At 49.8% G+C, this 14,002-nt stretch overlaps 1 protein-coding gene across 1 annotated transcript in view; it reads right to left on the bottom strand.

Moving 5' to 3' along the window:
- LOC144095432 (galactosylgalactosylxylosylprotein 3-beta-glucuronosyltransferase P-like) overlaps nucleotides 1–14,002 on the bottom strand; it is a 51,272-nt gene that overhangs the window by 27,827 nt on the left and 9,443 nt on the right. Inside the window, exon 2 of the mRNA XM_077629173.1 lies at nucleotides 11,983–12,186. Within this exon, the coding sequence (XP_077485299.1) occupies nucleotides 11,983–12,186 (204 nt within the window). The remainder of the gene's footprint in view (nucleotides 1–11,982; nucleotides 12,187–14,002) is intronic.

Below are 14,002 nucleotides of genomic sequence, written 5' to 3'. Positions count from 1 at the left end.
CCCAGGCCGCCAGGCCAACGCTACCCTTGGGGCTTGCAACCCAAATGCAACAACTGGTTGCCAGCGGTGAGATCCCGACAACGGAGGCCAGCAGCGAAGATATGCGGTCAACTGTATGCTGAGCAGCACGACGACCATCCGGGAGCAGTGCAACGAGCCCTGTGTGATGACTGGTTGCCTGCAGCGGAACGACTGCGCTGAATTCTTGGCTGCGAGGTTTGGTGAGTGCGGGACTTTCTTCTTCTGAGTTTTGCCAGGCTTTTGTTAGTGTCAGAAACAGAGCTGGTAATTGTGGTTGTCGTTGCTGCCGGGTTAGTTTGCGGCAAGACAATAGTAGGCAGTAGAGAAAGCAGCATTCGGAGCAGCCATGGATTTGAAGTCGTTGCGCAAACCGAAATTGCTGGAGCTTGCAAGAGAGTTGGGTCTGGATGTCTCAGACAAACTCGGAAAACCAGAACTGCTAAGGGCTATTCTTGAGTTGGAGGCTGAGGATGACGAGCTGTCGGAATGCCTTGAGACCATTGAGGAGAGGGAGCAAAAAGAGAAAGACGAGCGCAAACTTAAAGAGCAAAAAGAAGAGCGCGAGCGTAAAGAGCAAAAAGAGAAAGACGAGCGCGAACGTAAAGAACAAAAAGATAAAGAGAAAGAAGAGCGCGCTTTGGAAATGAGGCGTCTCGAGGTAGAGATGGAACGCGCTCGTAATGGAAGTCAGGCACACGGTGCAGGAGAACGAGTATTGTTCAAAATGACTGACCTGATGCGGCCGTTTAAGCTTGGAGAGGACATTGGTTTGTTCCTGGTTAACTTTGAGCGAACGTGCGAGAAGCAGCGGTTCTCTCGGGAAACGTGGCCACAGCGCTTGCTCACTTTGTTACCCGGCGAGGCGGCCGACGTAGTCGCTCGCTTGAAGAGAGAGGAGGCAGAGGATTTCGACCAAGTGAAATCGAGTCTGCTAAAAAAGTACAGGCTGTCAGCGGAGGCGTTCCGTCGGAAGTTTCGGGAAAATGAAAAAGGCAGAAGCGAGTCATATACAGAGTTTGCCTACAGGCTTATGTCAAACATGCAGGAGTGGCTCAAAGAAGAGAAAGCGTTTGGTGACCACGAGAAAATTCTGCAGTGTTTCGGGCTGGAACAGTTTTACAGTCGGTTACCTGAGAACGTGCGGTACTGGGTCTTGGATAGGCCAGACGTTAGTACAGTGGCTAAAGCCGCCGAGCTAGCCGAGGAGTTTGTGACGCGTCGGGCTCGCGGAGCTAAGGACGGTCAAAAGGGTGAATTTGGCTCCAAGTCTGAGAGGCCGAAGTTCACACCCATGAGAGCAAGGGGGGACACACGTATTGCGGATGCGAGTGAAAGCAGTTCGACCGAACGTAAGGAGACGGCGGCAGCCGAAGCCGAACGCAGAAAGCGGTTCGAGAGGAGGCAAGCGCGCGTGTGTTATACGTGCCAGAAGCCGGGTCACTTTTCGGCGCAGTGTCCAGAAACAAAAAGAGAAGTCGTGTGTTTGTCATTATGTAGCACTGACGAGAACATGAAGCTTCTCGAGCCTTACATGCGAGACTTCCTCGTGAACGGGAAAGAGTGCCGAGTGCTTCGTGATTCCGCAGCTACAATGGATGTAGTTCACCCCTCTTACGTAGAACCCGATATGTTCACGGGCGAGTGCGCATGGATCAAGCAAGCCTTGGAAGCTCATAGCGTGTGTTTGCCCGTAGCAAAAGTGCTTATTGAAGGACCTTTCGGAGCAATTGAGACGGAGGCCGCAGTGTCATCTATGCTGCCCCCCCCCCCCCCCCAGTACCCGTACCTATTTTCGAACAGGTCCGATCACCTCCTGCGCGAGAAGGGGCTTTTGTTTGGTGAGGCTAGCGTTCAGGCCTTAACCAGATCAAGAGTTCGGGAGCTCGCTGCAAAGGCGGTAGTTGCGGGGCCGACGTTGTCGAACAATGAAAAAGGGTCGGAGGCGCAGCAAGCTGATACTCAGAGCACGTCCGAACTGAATAAAATTGAGCCTGTAGCGTTGAAGGCACCAGGTACTGGAGAGGAAATGCCCGACACGGGAAAGTTAGAAGAGCTATCTGCAGATTTGCTCATCGCGCCTACGTCCGATGGACTTAATAGGTTGCTAAAAGTCAGCCGGTCGGCTTTGATAGCCGAGCGAAAAAAAGGATGGCAGCCTAGAAAACATGCGCTGCAATGTCAAAGAAGGTATCGCCAAGAAAAATGCTCGTTTTGTGGAAAGAGGTGGGGTCCTGTACCGGAAGTATCTAGACCGCAGAGGAGTCGAGTTCGATCAGCTGATCGTGCCTCAGTGCTACCGTCAGGATCTGTTGCGCTTGTCGCATGGCGGTTCGTGGTCCGGACACCTAGGAGTTAAGAGGACTAAGGACCGTCTCTTGCAAGAGTACTATTGGCCAGGGTGTTTTCGTGACGTAGAACACTTTGTGAGGACATGTGACACCTGTCAGCGGGTTGGCAAACCAGGGGACAAATCGAGGGCGCCGTTGAAGTTGGTACCTATCATTACGGAGCCTTTTAGACGGCTCGTTATTGATACAGTGGGACCTCTGCCGGTAACAGCCACGGGGTACAGACACATTTTGACTGTGATCTGCCCAGCGACAAAGTTCCCTGAAGCAGTGCCGCTTAAAGAACTCAGCTCAGTTGAGATAGTCAATGCACTACTGTCCATATTTGCGCGAGTTGGTTTTCCGGCGGAAATCCAGTCAGATCAGGGCACAGTGTTTACTAGCGCTTTGACGACAGCCTTTCTCGAGAGGTGTGGGGTAAAGCTGTTACACAGCTCAGTGTACCACCCACAGTCGAATTCCGTTGAGAAGCTCCACTCCGTCATGAAGCGCGTGTTGAGAGCATTGTGTTTTGAGCAACAAAGTGATTGGGAGCTGTGTCTGCCTGGGGTGATGTTTGCATTAAGGACCGCGCCGCATGCGGCTACGGGGTTTTCGCCAGCTGAGCTGGTGTACGGTCGCTCGCTGCGGTCTCCGCTTCGCATGCTTCGAGACTCGTGGGAAGGCAGGGGCGACGACCCAGTCGTGGTCGAGTACGTGCTTAGTCTCCTCGAACGCTTAAGAAGGGCACAGGAGTTGTCAGGTGAAGCAATGGCAAAGGCCCAGCAGAGGGCCAAGGTTTATTATGATCGGACAGCCAGGGCCCGTCGTTTTGAGGTGGGCGATGAGGTAATGGTATTGCGCACATCGCTAAAAAACAAACTCGACGTGCAGTGGGAGGGCCCAGCACGGATTGTTCAAAAACTGTCGGATGTTAACTACGTGGTGAGTCTGCCAGGAAAGCGGAAAGCACAGCAAGTTTACCACTGTAATCTGCTCAAACCCTATAGACAACGGGAAGCAGTGGTGTGTATGATGGTAAACGTTCCCGAAGAGCTTCCGGTCGAGCTTCCGGGAATAGGCTCAGTGACGAACAGGGAAGACACCGATCAGGTCATTAGTGACTTAATCATTAAAGCACCGCTGTGCTTTAATGAGCAGAAAACCGAACTACACCAACTCTTACAAGAGTTTCAAGGTCAGTTCTCTGAGAGGCCTGGTAGGACTTCTGTCCTTACTCATGATATAGAACTTACCTCCCCAGAGCCAGTACGATCCAAGGCGTACCGGGTTTCACCCCGCCAGCGCGATATTATGGAGGCTGAGGTAAAGAAAATGCTACAGCTCGGTGTTACTGAGGCGGGTGAGAGTGATTATACCTCCCCTTTGATTTTAGTTGAGGTACCGGGCAAGGAACCTCGTCCTTGCGTCGACTACCGCAGGCTTAATTCCATCACTAAGAATTAAATTTATCCGATCCCTAACATCGAGGAGCGCCTTGAGAAAGTTAGTAGCGCTCAGTTTATTTCCACCCTAGATCTTGTCAGGGGTTATTGGCAGGTTCCACTTACAGAAGAGGCTAGTAGGTATGCGGCGTTCATTTCACCAATGGGAACATTCCGTCCTAAAGTTTTGAGTTTTGGTTTGAAGAACGCGCCATACTGCTTTTCAAGCCTCATGGACAAAGTGTTGCGGGGACAGGAAGAATTCGCTTTACCGTATTTAGACGACGTAGCGATATTTTCCGCATCCTGGTCTGAGCATATGGCACACTTGCGGGGAGTGCTAACCCGCATGCGCGAAGCGGGCTTGACAGTCAAGGCTCCCAAGTGCCAATTAGCACAGGCCGAGGTTGTCTACCTCGGTCACGTGATTGGACAGGGTCGTCGCCGCCCCTCTGAAATAAAGGTGTCCGCTGTGCGAGACTTCCCGCAACCGCGCACGAAGACCGATATTCGGTCGTTCTTAGGTGTCGCCGACTACTATCAGAGGTACATCGCCAGGTACTCCGATATCGCGGCTCCCCTGACGGATGCTCTAAGAAAAACAGAGCCCCAAACAGTCGTCTGGAGCGAGACAAAGGAAAGAGCTTTTAGCGCCTTAAAGAGCGCCCTAACAAGCCAGCCTGTGCTACGATCGCCAGACTACACAAAAGGGTTCGTTGTTCAGTGCGATGCTAGTGAGCGAGGCATGGGCGTTGTACTGTGCCAAAGGGACAATGGAGAAGTGGAACACCCCGTCCTGTAAGCTAGTCGTAAGCTGACCTGTCGTGAGCAGGCGTACAGCGCCACCGAGAAAGAGTGTGCGTGTCTCGTGTGGGCCGTTCAGAAATTGTCATGCTACCTAGCCGGCTCGAGGTTTATCATTGAGACGGATCACTGCCCTCTCCAATGGCTGCAGACCATCTCTCCCAAAAATGGCCGCCTCCTGCGCTGGAGCCTCGCTTTGCAACAATATTCCTTTGAGGTGCGTTACAAAAAGGGGAGTCTCAACGGTAACGCCGATGGCTTAAGTCGAAGCCCCTAACGTGGGAATCCGCCTCAAAGTTGTTCGTTACTGATGTTTTCTTCCTGAGGCAGGATTTTTAACATATTGCTTTTGTTTAGTGTTTCAAAGTGATGATGTGCTTTCTTGTGCAATTTTCCAATTTGTGGACGCGTTCTGAGTGCTGCTTGACTACTGTAAGGAACTAGGCAGTAGTATAAAAGGGGAAAGAGCCTGGCAGAGCTTAGTGAGGGTTGTCTCGTGCTTGCTGACTGAGCGGTTGCGTTTCGGCGTAGTTCTAACGCTTGCTGGGAACGAGCACAAAAATGGCAACTCTCCCGAAGTCACTTTGCAGTGTCCTGTGTGATCCTGAACCTGAGAACGAGGCCTTCTCTGTGCGCTGCGCTCAGGCAACGTCGAGGGACGATCGGTTTCGATTACGAGCATCATCGAGCGACATCCCTCTGGACAGCGGATGCAGTCCCCTGACCATCGGGATCTCCTTCTCCCGGCGGGGCGGTCTGTTACGTCTCGCCTACGACGCGCGGTATAGCCGGCGCGGATGCAACGGACGCCGCGGCTTCGTTCAAAGTGGCGGTCATTTTGGGCCCGTTCAGTGCTGCCGTAACGCCTCCCGCCAAGCGCGTCCAGGCAGGTTTCAATGCCACGTGTCGTCGTGTGTGTGTGTGTGCATGTTGGTGCCCACGCTTGTCAAAGCGCGGCAGCCGGGGAGAGGAGCTCCCCAACTGGGAGGCGAGGAGGTCTGACCGGCGCCGGCCCGGCGGACGCGCCCGTCACGTCTGTACATGTCCGTGCGTCGCCGTCTTGTGCGACTCATCCCAAGCCGTTCCTTCTTGCCCTCGACTCCGTGGGTATAAAGGGAGCTGCCCCGGACGCCAACGAGAGACTTCGATTTCTTCCTTCGAGTAACGTGGTCGCCCTGACCGGCTGCTCTTTTGCGATGCCAGAATAAACAAGTTGTTCTGTTGCCAGTCGACTCATCCTTTGCCGGGACCTTCGGATGTTTCCATCTGTGCCCCAGGCCGCCAGGCCAACGCTACCCTTGGGGCTTGCAACCCATTTGCAACAGTGGCCGCAACACTTCCCTGACGACCGTACTGCGCACTGCGTTCCTGCAAGGAACGTTTCATGCCCGTGGCTTCTTTGGCGAAGTCAGCGACGGTTCTTGGAGGGTCCCGTATGAGGCCAGCGAAGAGCTGCTCTTTCACGCCAAGCATGAGGTGGCGCACCTTCGTAGCCTCGGGCATGGCAGGGTCAGCCCGATTCAAGAGGCGGGTCATGACCTCTATAAACATGGCCACGCTCTCGTTGGACTGCTGTAACCTGGAGCGAAGGGCACTTTCGGCATTTTCCTTTCGCTCGCTTGAACCGTATGTCGCGAGCAACTCACGGCCAAAAAGCTGCCCTGGTGGAGAAGGACGCCTCGTGGTTCTCGAACCACGTTTTCACCGAGTCTTGCTGTGCGAAATACTCATTCATCAGCTTCCGCGCGTCGTCACATTGAGTGAATGCAGCAACACGGTCAAAACTGGCCAACGAATCTTCAACATCCTCGAACCGGTCGCCGTGGAAGGATGGTGGCGACCAAAGTGCGAGAAGGACGACCGGCGGGGCACTGCCGGAGAACTGACCTGTCTGGCTGGCAGTGGTGGAAGTCATAGCTCGCACAGGCCTTGTCAGTGGCTCAAACTCGGGCTGCAGGCCTCGCAGGCGACGGCTCGCTTTGTGGACAGGTGTGACGTCCGCGCGTCGGGGAGAAGCGTGAAGGATATCGTCGGGGTCAGCGTACATGGGATGGTACCCAGCATGGCTCCTCCAAAATGTCACCCACAAACGTAGGGCGACACAACAGGGGCTTTTAATCGGATGGCCAAGACAACCAGCAGCGCGCGTCCGAGCGGGACGTCGACTTCCTCGCTCCCACACGAGCCCAGACATGCCGCTCGGCCGCATGGCGGCGCTCGCAGAATGTGAGCAGTGTGGCAATATGCATCTATACCCCACACACACTTAAATGCTTATTTTTTATTTCATTGTGTTTCGCGACAACAAAGCTTTCATCCTGTAAGTGCATTTCTACAAATTCTGCCTGTTTCTCTGATTAAATGAAGTATTCCATCCCAACCTCAACCAGGAGGCGTCCAGAGGTTGTTAGCCAGTTTACCTACTTCCACATCATGTTATGTTTACACTGAAGGTGGTATGTATGGCATTTTACCAAATACTAAGCAACCACTTAGCTTTCATTCACATGGGCTCTTTTAGAATTTTCTGGAGTTGTACAGACAACATGCCCGCATATTTCTGCATGTGTCAACACTGACTGGCTCTCAACACAACTCTTCAGGCTTGTTTGAGCTTTGCACTCCTGCATTCCGGTTTGCGCAATTTTGGTTTTAATATGACCTCAGGAATGGCTGCTTAAATAAACCTGGAGACTCACTTCACTGCAAAAAACAAAGCCGTGCATTTCAGCACAGTGATTCATGGCTTGGCTCCTTTAACTGTCACCACACTGTGCTATTTCAATTATGACTTTTCTGATACTGAAAAATAGGACAAAATAAATCAGCACTGTTGCACGGTCACTGTTCTGTGAAATGCAGAACTGCTGCAGTTACAAATGATTTTACATATTTCAAACTACTGGGAATGTCACAGTTTTCTCCTGTATTTGTATTCTTATTCGGCAGCAGTGTTCTAAAATATGGAATCTTTAATACAAGCATAATTCAGAGATACACTTATAATATCAGTGAATAGATAAGTGTCTTTGGCAATAACATCCAAGTGGGGCAAGGGGGCCTGTTTACATGACAGTGACAACAAACGTTTATTGATGACAACTATACTGTGCACGGGGTAATGAAAAAGCTGCAAAATAAAGGCAATTAAATACATGTAAAAAGACTGCAGTGTGTTAGAATAACTGATTATTTAACCTCTACCTGATCTTAGCTTAGTGAATTTCCTGGTTTTAACTAGGAACGATTGAATATGAACTGCTAACCTAGCTTGTTAGTCCCGTGTCCTTGGCTCCGAGAACTCGCGATACGAGTCGCGTTGTCGTTCTTAAATCGTTATTGAACGGTTGGGGATAGCCTAACTGTCAATGGGGCACCCTTCAAATATAAGGGCGCAAACGCCTTAGACCGTAGTGAGAACGGTTGCATATATGGTGGTTTTTAGCGGAGACTTGCCGACTAAGGCGATCGAATGAGTTGTGTCACGATCGCGGTGTGTTTCGTTTTTTTACTATCTGGAGAAGAAATAGCGCAAACGTTAACCGTTTCCCGCGACACTGTTTCAGATAAAGCTCGCCTGCGGTGCTTCAAATTTTGTTGTGGCTTCGTTCGCGGTCGTCAAGGCCGGCCGCGCCGAGATCCACGGCTATCAAAGCTAATCGCGGTTTTAAATCTCCCTGCTAAAAATGTCTCGATGTGTCGAGTGAGCCATAATCAATGTGGGTATTCGTATTGCAAGGTACCATTCATGTTTTGCTACGGCACATGCCTGTGCCGCCCCACAGGGCGACAGTAACGGGCGCGCCAGTCAGAACGCCGGGGTCGTCCGCTCTGTCGCATGCAGCAAACTTGATCGCACAACACCTTATCCGCTCCGCGCCCTCACGCGCCCGTGGACACGGTCGCAAGGACGCGTCCGCATGCGGCTCAAAAACGATCGTACAGTGGCCCTAAGCGATGCGTCAACGCCCTGCGATAGCAGGTGCTGCCACAGGTGGGGCTTGTGCGACCCAGGTTGCTCTTTACGAGCACCCTCTCGCGACCAATCATTAATTTAACTGCCACCTGCTACGGTGCGCATTTTGCTCGTAATCCGGTGGGTAGGTTGCGATGACGCCGCATGGTAATGCGAGCTAGGTGGCCCACCTGCCTCCTATAGGTTGCTTCTCAGCGGATTTATCGCGGATTTTTCGCTGGCGGTCAACGACGCCGACGACGCCGACTGCGCTTCCGAGTTGTCTGTGACACGAGCTCTTTAACGCTATCGCGCTAATAAATAAGTAAATAACAAACCCGAAGTTCTGCCCCCCTCTACTCAGAAGTAGTTCCGGAGTCGGAAATACCTAAGAAGCACTTGCGCACGCGCCAAATTTTTTTTTGGAAATCAAAATGCTAGACAGTGGAGAGGAATAGCAGTGTAAACAAGCATTTTACTCTCCATTCTTTGTTTGATGCGGTTAGTTTGGACGTTGCTGGGCTCAGTGTACCAGACGAACGCATACTTGCACTCACGTCTGCAAGGATGCCACGCGGCCGAACATTTTTTTCTCGCGTTGAAATCTGGCTGCCTTCTGCACCACGGCAAGCATTTAATGAGCAATACTGATGCGATGCGCATTTTTAGCCCAGCATCTGAGCTGAAATTGTCAATATGCTTTAAAAGCCAAAAAACCGTTAAATACTAAACCTTCTTCGTCGTCATAAACAGTGCCTATGGTTGTAACACGAAGTGCAAAGAAAAGGAAAATGAAAATCGATTTTCCCGTCACATGTTAGGAAGGCCAAGCTGCGCATCGTGGCTACGGGTTAATAAAGGTTTATGGTTTGTGAGGGTTTAACGACCCGAAGTGACTCGGGCTATGAGGGATGTCGTAGAGGAGGCCACTTGGGGCTCTTTAACGTGCACCGACTACAAGACTGAAGAGTGAGATGGGGTATGCGACATCATAACCAACGCATGTGACCTGTGGGCAGTTCATCTGTTCACCCATTGGCCACTTGATGGTGCTCTTTCGTGCAACAAAGCGATACGTCTACAACAAGGATTTAACAGGGCTTCATGCTGAGTAGGGTGGTTATGGAGGTTTTGTGTGTGTCCTGTGGTCATGGTTATCGCGTAGTCTAGTTACAATTACCATTTTCGTGTCTTCGCTCCGTCGCTTAGTGGGCGACCTCCAACCAGGCGAAGGCGACGTGCACTCTCGAGCTTAGTAAACACGCCCGTCGCCTGTTCTCATAAAACGTTGTGGGTGTGCCTCACAGCCAGGGCAAAATAAACATTTTCTCTGTAGCGGCAACGTAGCGGCAGCAGCGAGGGCCAAGCCGGCGTCCTTCCAGTGACGAAGTCATATCCCGGATCCATTCATTCATTCATTCATTCATTCATTCATTCATTCATTCATTCATTCATTCATTCATTCATTCATTCATTCGCGCTTTTTACTCATACACAAGGGTGTACAGGAGGCCAAAGAAAAAGCCGTTCTAGGACGGCTTGAGGAGCCCCAGGACCCGGCAATACAGTGGCAGCAGAAGACACAAAGAGGTAGTGAAAAAAGGAGAAAAAAATTATGGCTGCCTAGTGATAACAAAAAAGATCAAATTAGCGCGTAAGCATGCACAAGTATAACAAAAAACATAGAAGGTTCTAAACACACACATATGCACACAAAGAAGAAAATCGTCCAGGAATGTACAATCAGGTTTTCAATAGCTTTTTAAACTCAGAGAGGGTTAATTTCAGAATATCAATGCGTAACCTATTCTATTCGTTTAGTAGCCTTGGTAACGAACGGGGGAAGTGTGTTTTACTTCGGTACCTGCGCACTGCGACTTTGTAAAAACATACCCGCAAACTGTCACTGCAATCTTCTTGCAAGTGAGCAACCGGCATATGCTAGTGATAATACGCGAGTGATAATAAGCATACGCGAGTGATAATACGTGCTGCGATGTGTTTCTGCACGTATATACATTTGGAGCTCAGCGGCACGGTGCATCGGGCGCCGGTACCCGCGGCTCGACACGCATCTCTCCCTGCAGTGCGCCCGCTCGTACAGCCCGCTGCAAATGTTGTCAGTCCTCGGCAACCGAACAGCAGGTTCTCATTATTTAAATCTTTCGGGTCTGCCTCACAGCTACAGCAAATTAAATATTTTCTCTACGGCGGCGATGACCAAGACGACGCGCTTGTTGAGGCGATGACAGACCAGGGAGAACGTGCAATGAACCGGGAATGGCCAGCGGGGGGTTTGATTGGCTAATCGGAAGAGGGGGGGGGGGGTCTTCCGGCGACGAGCGAGATTTTTTGTTGGTACAGATCCGAGCGACGAGGCAAGCGACACGGCAAAAAGTGCTTCACGAGACGGCGTCACTCGCCGCTTGTCGCCGTCGCGTGAGTTTTCGCGTACATGGAGCTCAGCCTTCAATGTGGGAAGTTGGGCTGGTTGGTGCGTATTCATGAATGTGCATTCGTGGTTGTTTGGCGCGATTGTGCTGTGTTGTTGCCTTCTTGTCTGCCGTCTTCTTCTCTTTTGCGTTCGTTAACCATGAATGATTATAAGAGAATGTTGGCAATGCAATTTACAGCCATTCAGGGCATATTACAAACCAAAAGTAACAGATATGAACAAAAAGCAATATACACATGTGTAACTACTGTTGAATGATTAAATAATCTCACACAGGCTTTGTCATACAGATGCCATACAATTTGTATGATAGTGTATGACATCAGTATGGCTATTGTATGAATTTGTTGTCTGACGCATGCATTGTATGACCCGCCGCGGTGGCACAGTGGTTAGGGCGCTCGACTACTGATCCGGAGTTCCCGGGTTCGAACCCGACCGCGGCGGCTGCGTTTTTATGGAGGAAAACGCTAAGGCGGCCGTATGCTGTGCGATGTCAGTGCACGTTAAAGATCCCCAGGTGGTCGAAATTATTCCGGAGTCCTCCACTACGGCACCTCTTCCTTTCTTCTTTCACTCCCTCCTTTATTCCTTCCCTTACGGCGCGGTTCAGGTGTCCAACGATATACGAGACAGATACTGCGCCCTTTCCTTTCCCCCAAAACCTATTATTATTATTATTATTATTATTATTATTATTATTATTATTATTATTATTATTATTATTATTATTATTATTATTATTATTATTATTATTATTATTATTATTATTATTATTATTATTATTATTATTATTATTATTATTATTATTATTATTATTATTATTATTATTATTATCTGACGAATGTATGAGAAACTACTATTATTCAGCTTTTTTCACAAGGGGTACACAAAAGAAGTCACACAGAAGGGATTAAATGACTTTCATAAGCTCAGGTATACTAAGCAGCAGTATATGCTTGCCGACCTGCTCACCTGGGAAAATATTCGGTGGTCATAGGCGTTGTCGTCATCGGCAAAGTACAGCACCGCGGGCAGCGTGCCATTAGCCCGCAGCCAGGCCAGCGCGCGCATCCTCTGCGTGACGCCTTTGCCTTTGAAGACCTCTCGATACTTTTCTGGAGTCCTCGCCACGAGGTGAGCGCAAGGCAAACCCGAGCGACTTATGATGCCGCTAACCTGCGAGCATAATCCGCTTGTCATCCAGCGGTAACGCAGGACGTTGAGCAACGCGCACAGCCGCTCCGGGCCAAGCGGTCCGCGCGTGTTACATTACGGGCTAAGAGCAGAGCATGTTTGGAGACAGCAGTTGTGACGAGAGGGCAGCTGCAAGAAAAAGTGGCCACGATGTGGGCTCTTCAGGTATACAGGAGAGAGGCATCATTAAAAACTTGCTGCGGATAGAATAATGACTTTACGCATGACGCATAATTGCAGCTACAACAGAGAAACATGAAAGGTGAACTGGAGCGTACAGGTATTCTTACAGCGCCATCAAGGGTCCTGTTCTCCTGAGAAAGGAAGCATTCAATGCGGCCTAGCAACATTTGGCTACAGGTCTCAAAAATCAGGACAACCTGCCAGAATAAAACTCAAGCAACCCTGGGGAGGTCCTGAAGAGTAAGTTCAGTTTTTCAATGGGAAAGCGTAAGAAGCCTCATCGTCAAAAAAAAGTGACTGTCATTCATTATTTAATTGTCGACATCTGGGAGGGTAACGTCACGCACCACGTCATCAGTGGAGGCAGCATTAGAGTAACATTCAAACGGAGGTGCTATGCAACCGCTTTGTCACACGTAATGATCACTTAGAGTCCCCCATCCCCCTAAATTTTCACGGTGCCGCTGTTAATGCGTAAGAGGGTGACGGAGAAAGTGAGCAGGAAGAATCAGGAGGATGGGAAAGGACCACGTGATCGTGGCACCGTTCGTCTGAACTCAGTGCAGGGTGCCTTCTGTTCAGCCCTCTCAAAAAACGAAACATGAAATTCTGCGCTTCGTTACCTCTCAAAACGCAATCACGGATTCCAGAAATACAATTTAACAGTTTTCCAAACCATTCATGAAACACCTTTCAGTCTGCTAACCTTGGTGAAATAGATGGTCAATGTACAGTTTAATTTTATTATGAGTGGAAAAACGCATTCGCATAATTATATCTTCCAGCCGGCTCTGACAGTCGGGAAGAAGTGGCAAGAGGGTCAGTACTGAGTTTTTCGCCGACAGCTGTAGAAGAAGGTTTGCTCGTGTAGTTTGCCGCCATTGCACTCCTTATGCGCTCTTACGTAAAGCGCTTGCATTCTGGATCATAGGCGATGGGAAATTCATCCAGGTGCAATGGGGAGCAGGTTACCCCCCAAGAAATGAGTCCTATAGTGGCCGCTGTCTCGGATGCGTAGAGGTGAACAGGCTGAACAAGCTTTAAAATCCGGGTCGCGTAGATGGCTGAAAGGCTTCGAAACTGTTCTGTGAGAAAGGTTCAAACACTGCGGCATTTAAAAGAGCGACTTGTAAATTTGGCGAAATTTCACAGTGGAAGCTGTGAAATATAAGGCTAACTTCGGAGTGTTGAGTTTGTCTCATGTATTTTTCATTCGTAAAGGGATTCCTAAGAGGGACCTTGAATGACGGGTGAATACAACAAAGCAAACAAAAAGATTGCATGATTTAAAAGGGCCGAAAATAGTTAATACATACGAATTTATACTTTAAATAGTAGAAGGTTGTTCATTGTCGCCACTTCGTTCACAATGTTATTCTAGTCGTAGGCCGGCTTCATAAAAACAATTCTTGAACTCTGTCTAGTACATGCACGTTTCTGGTAAATAGCGTTCGGGTGGTTACGGCGGAACATGCGAATTGCGCGTGGTATGTTTCTATTGGCTGCTCGAATAATGCAAAAGAACATGAGAAATAAAGATGGACAACCTGATCTACAACCACATGATTATAGGTAAACGTAATCGAGATTTTAATCCTGAGATGCTAGCATGAAT

This window comes from Amblyomma americanum, chromosome 6 (genome assembly GCF_052857255.1).
Source record: "Amblyomma americanum isolate KBUSLIRL-KWMA chromosome 6, ASM5285725v1, whole genome shotgun sequence".
NCBI lineage: Eukaryota > Metazoa > Arthropoda > Arachnida > Ixodida > Ixodidae > Amblyomma > Amblyomma americanum.
Note: the sequence above shows the minus strand (reverse complement) of the source record. Positions and strands in the feature narration are given on the sequence as shown.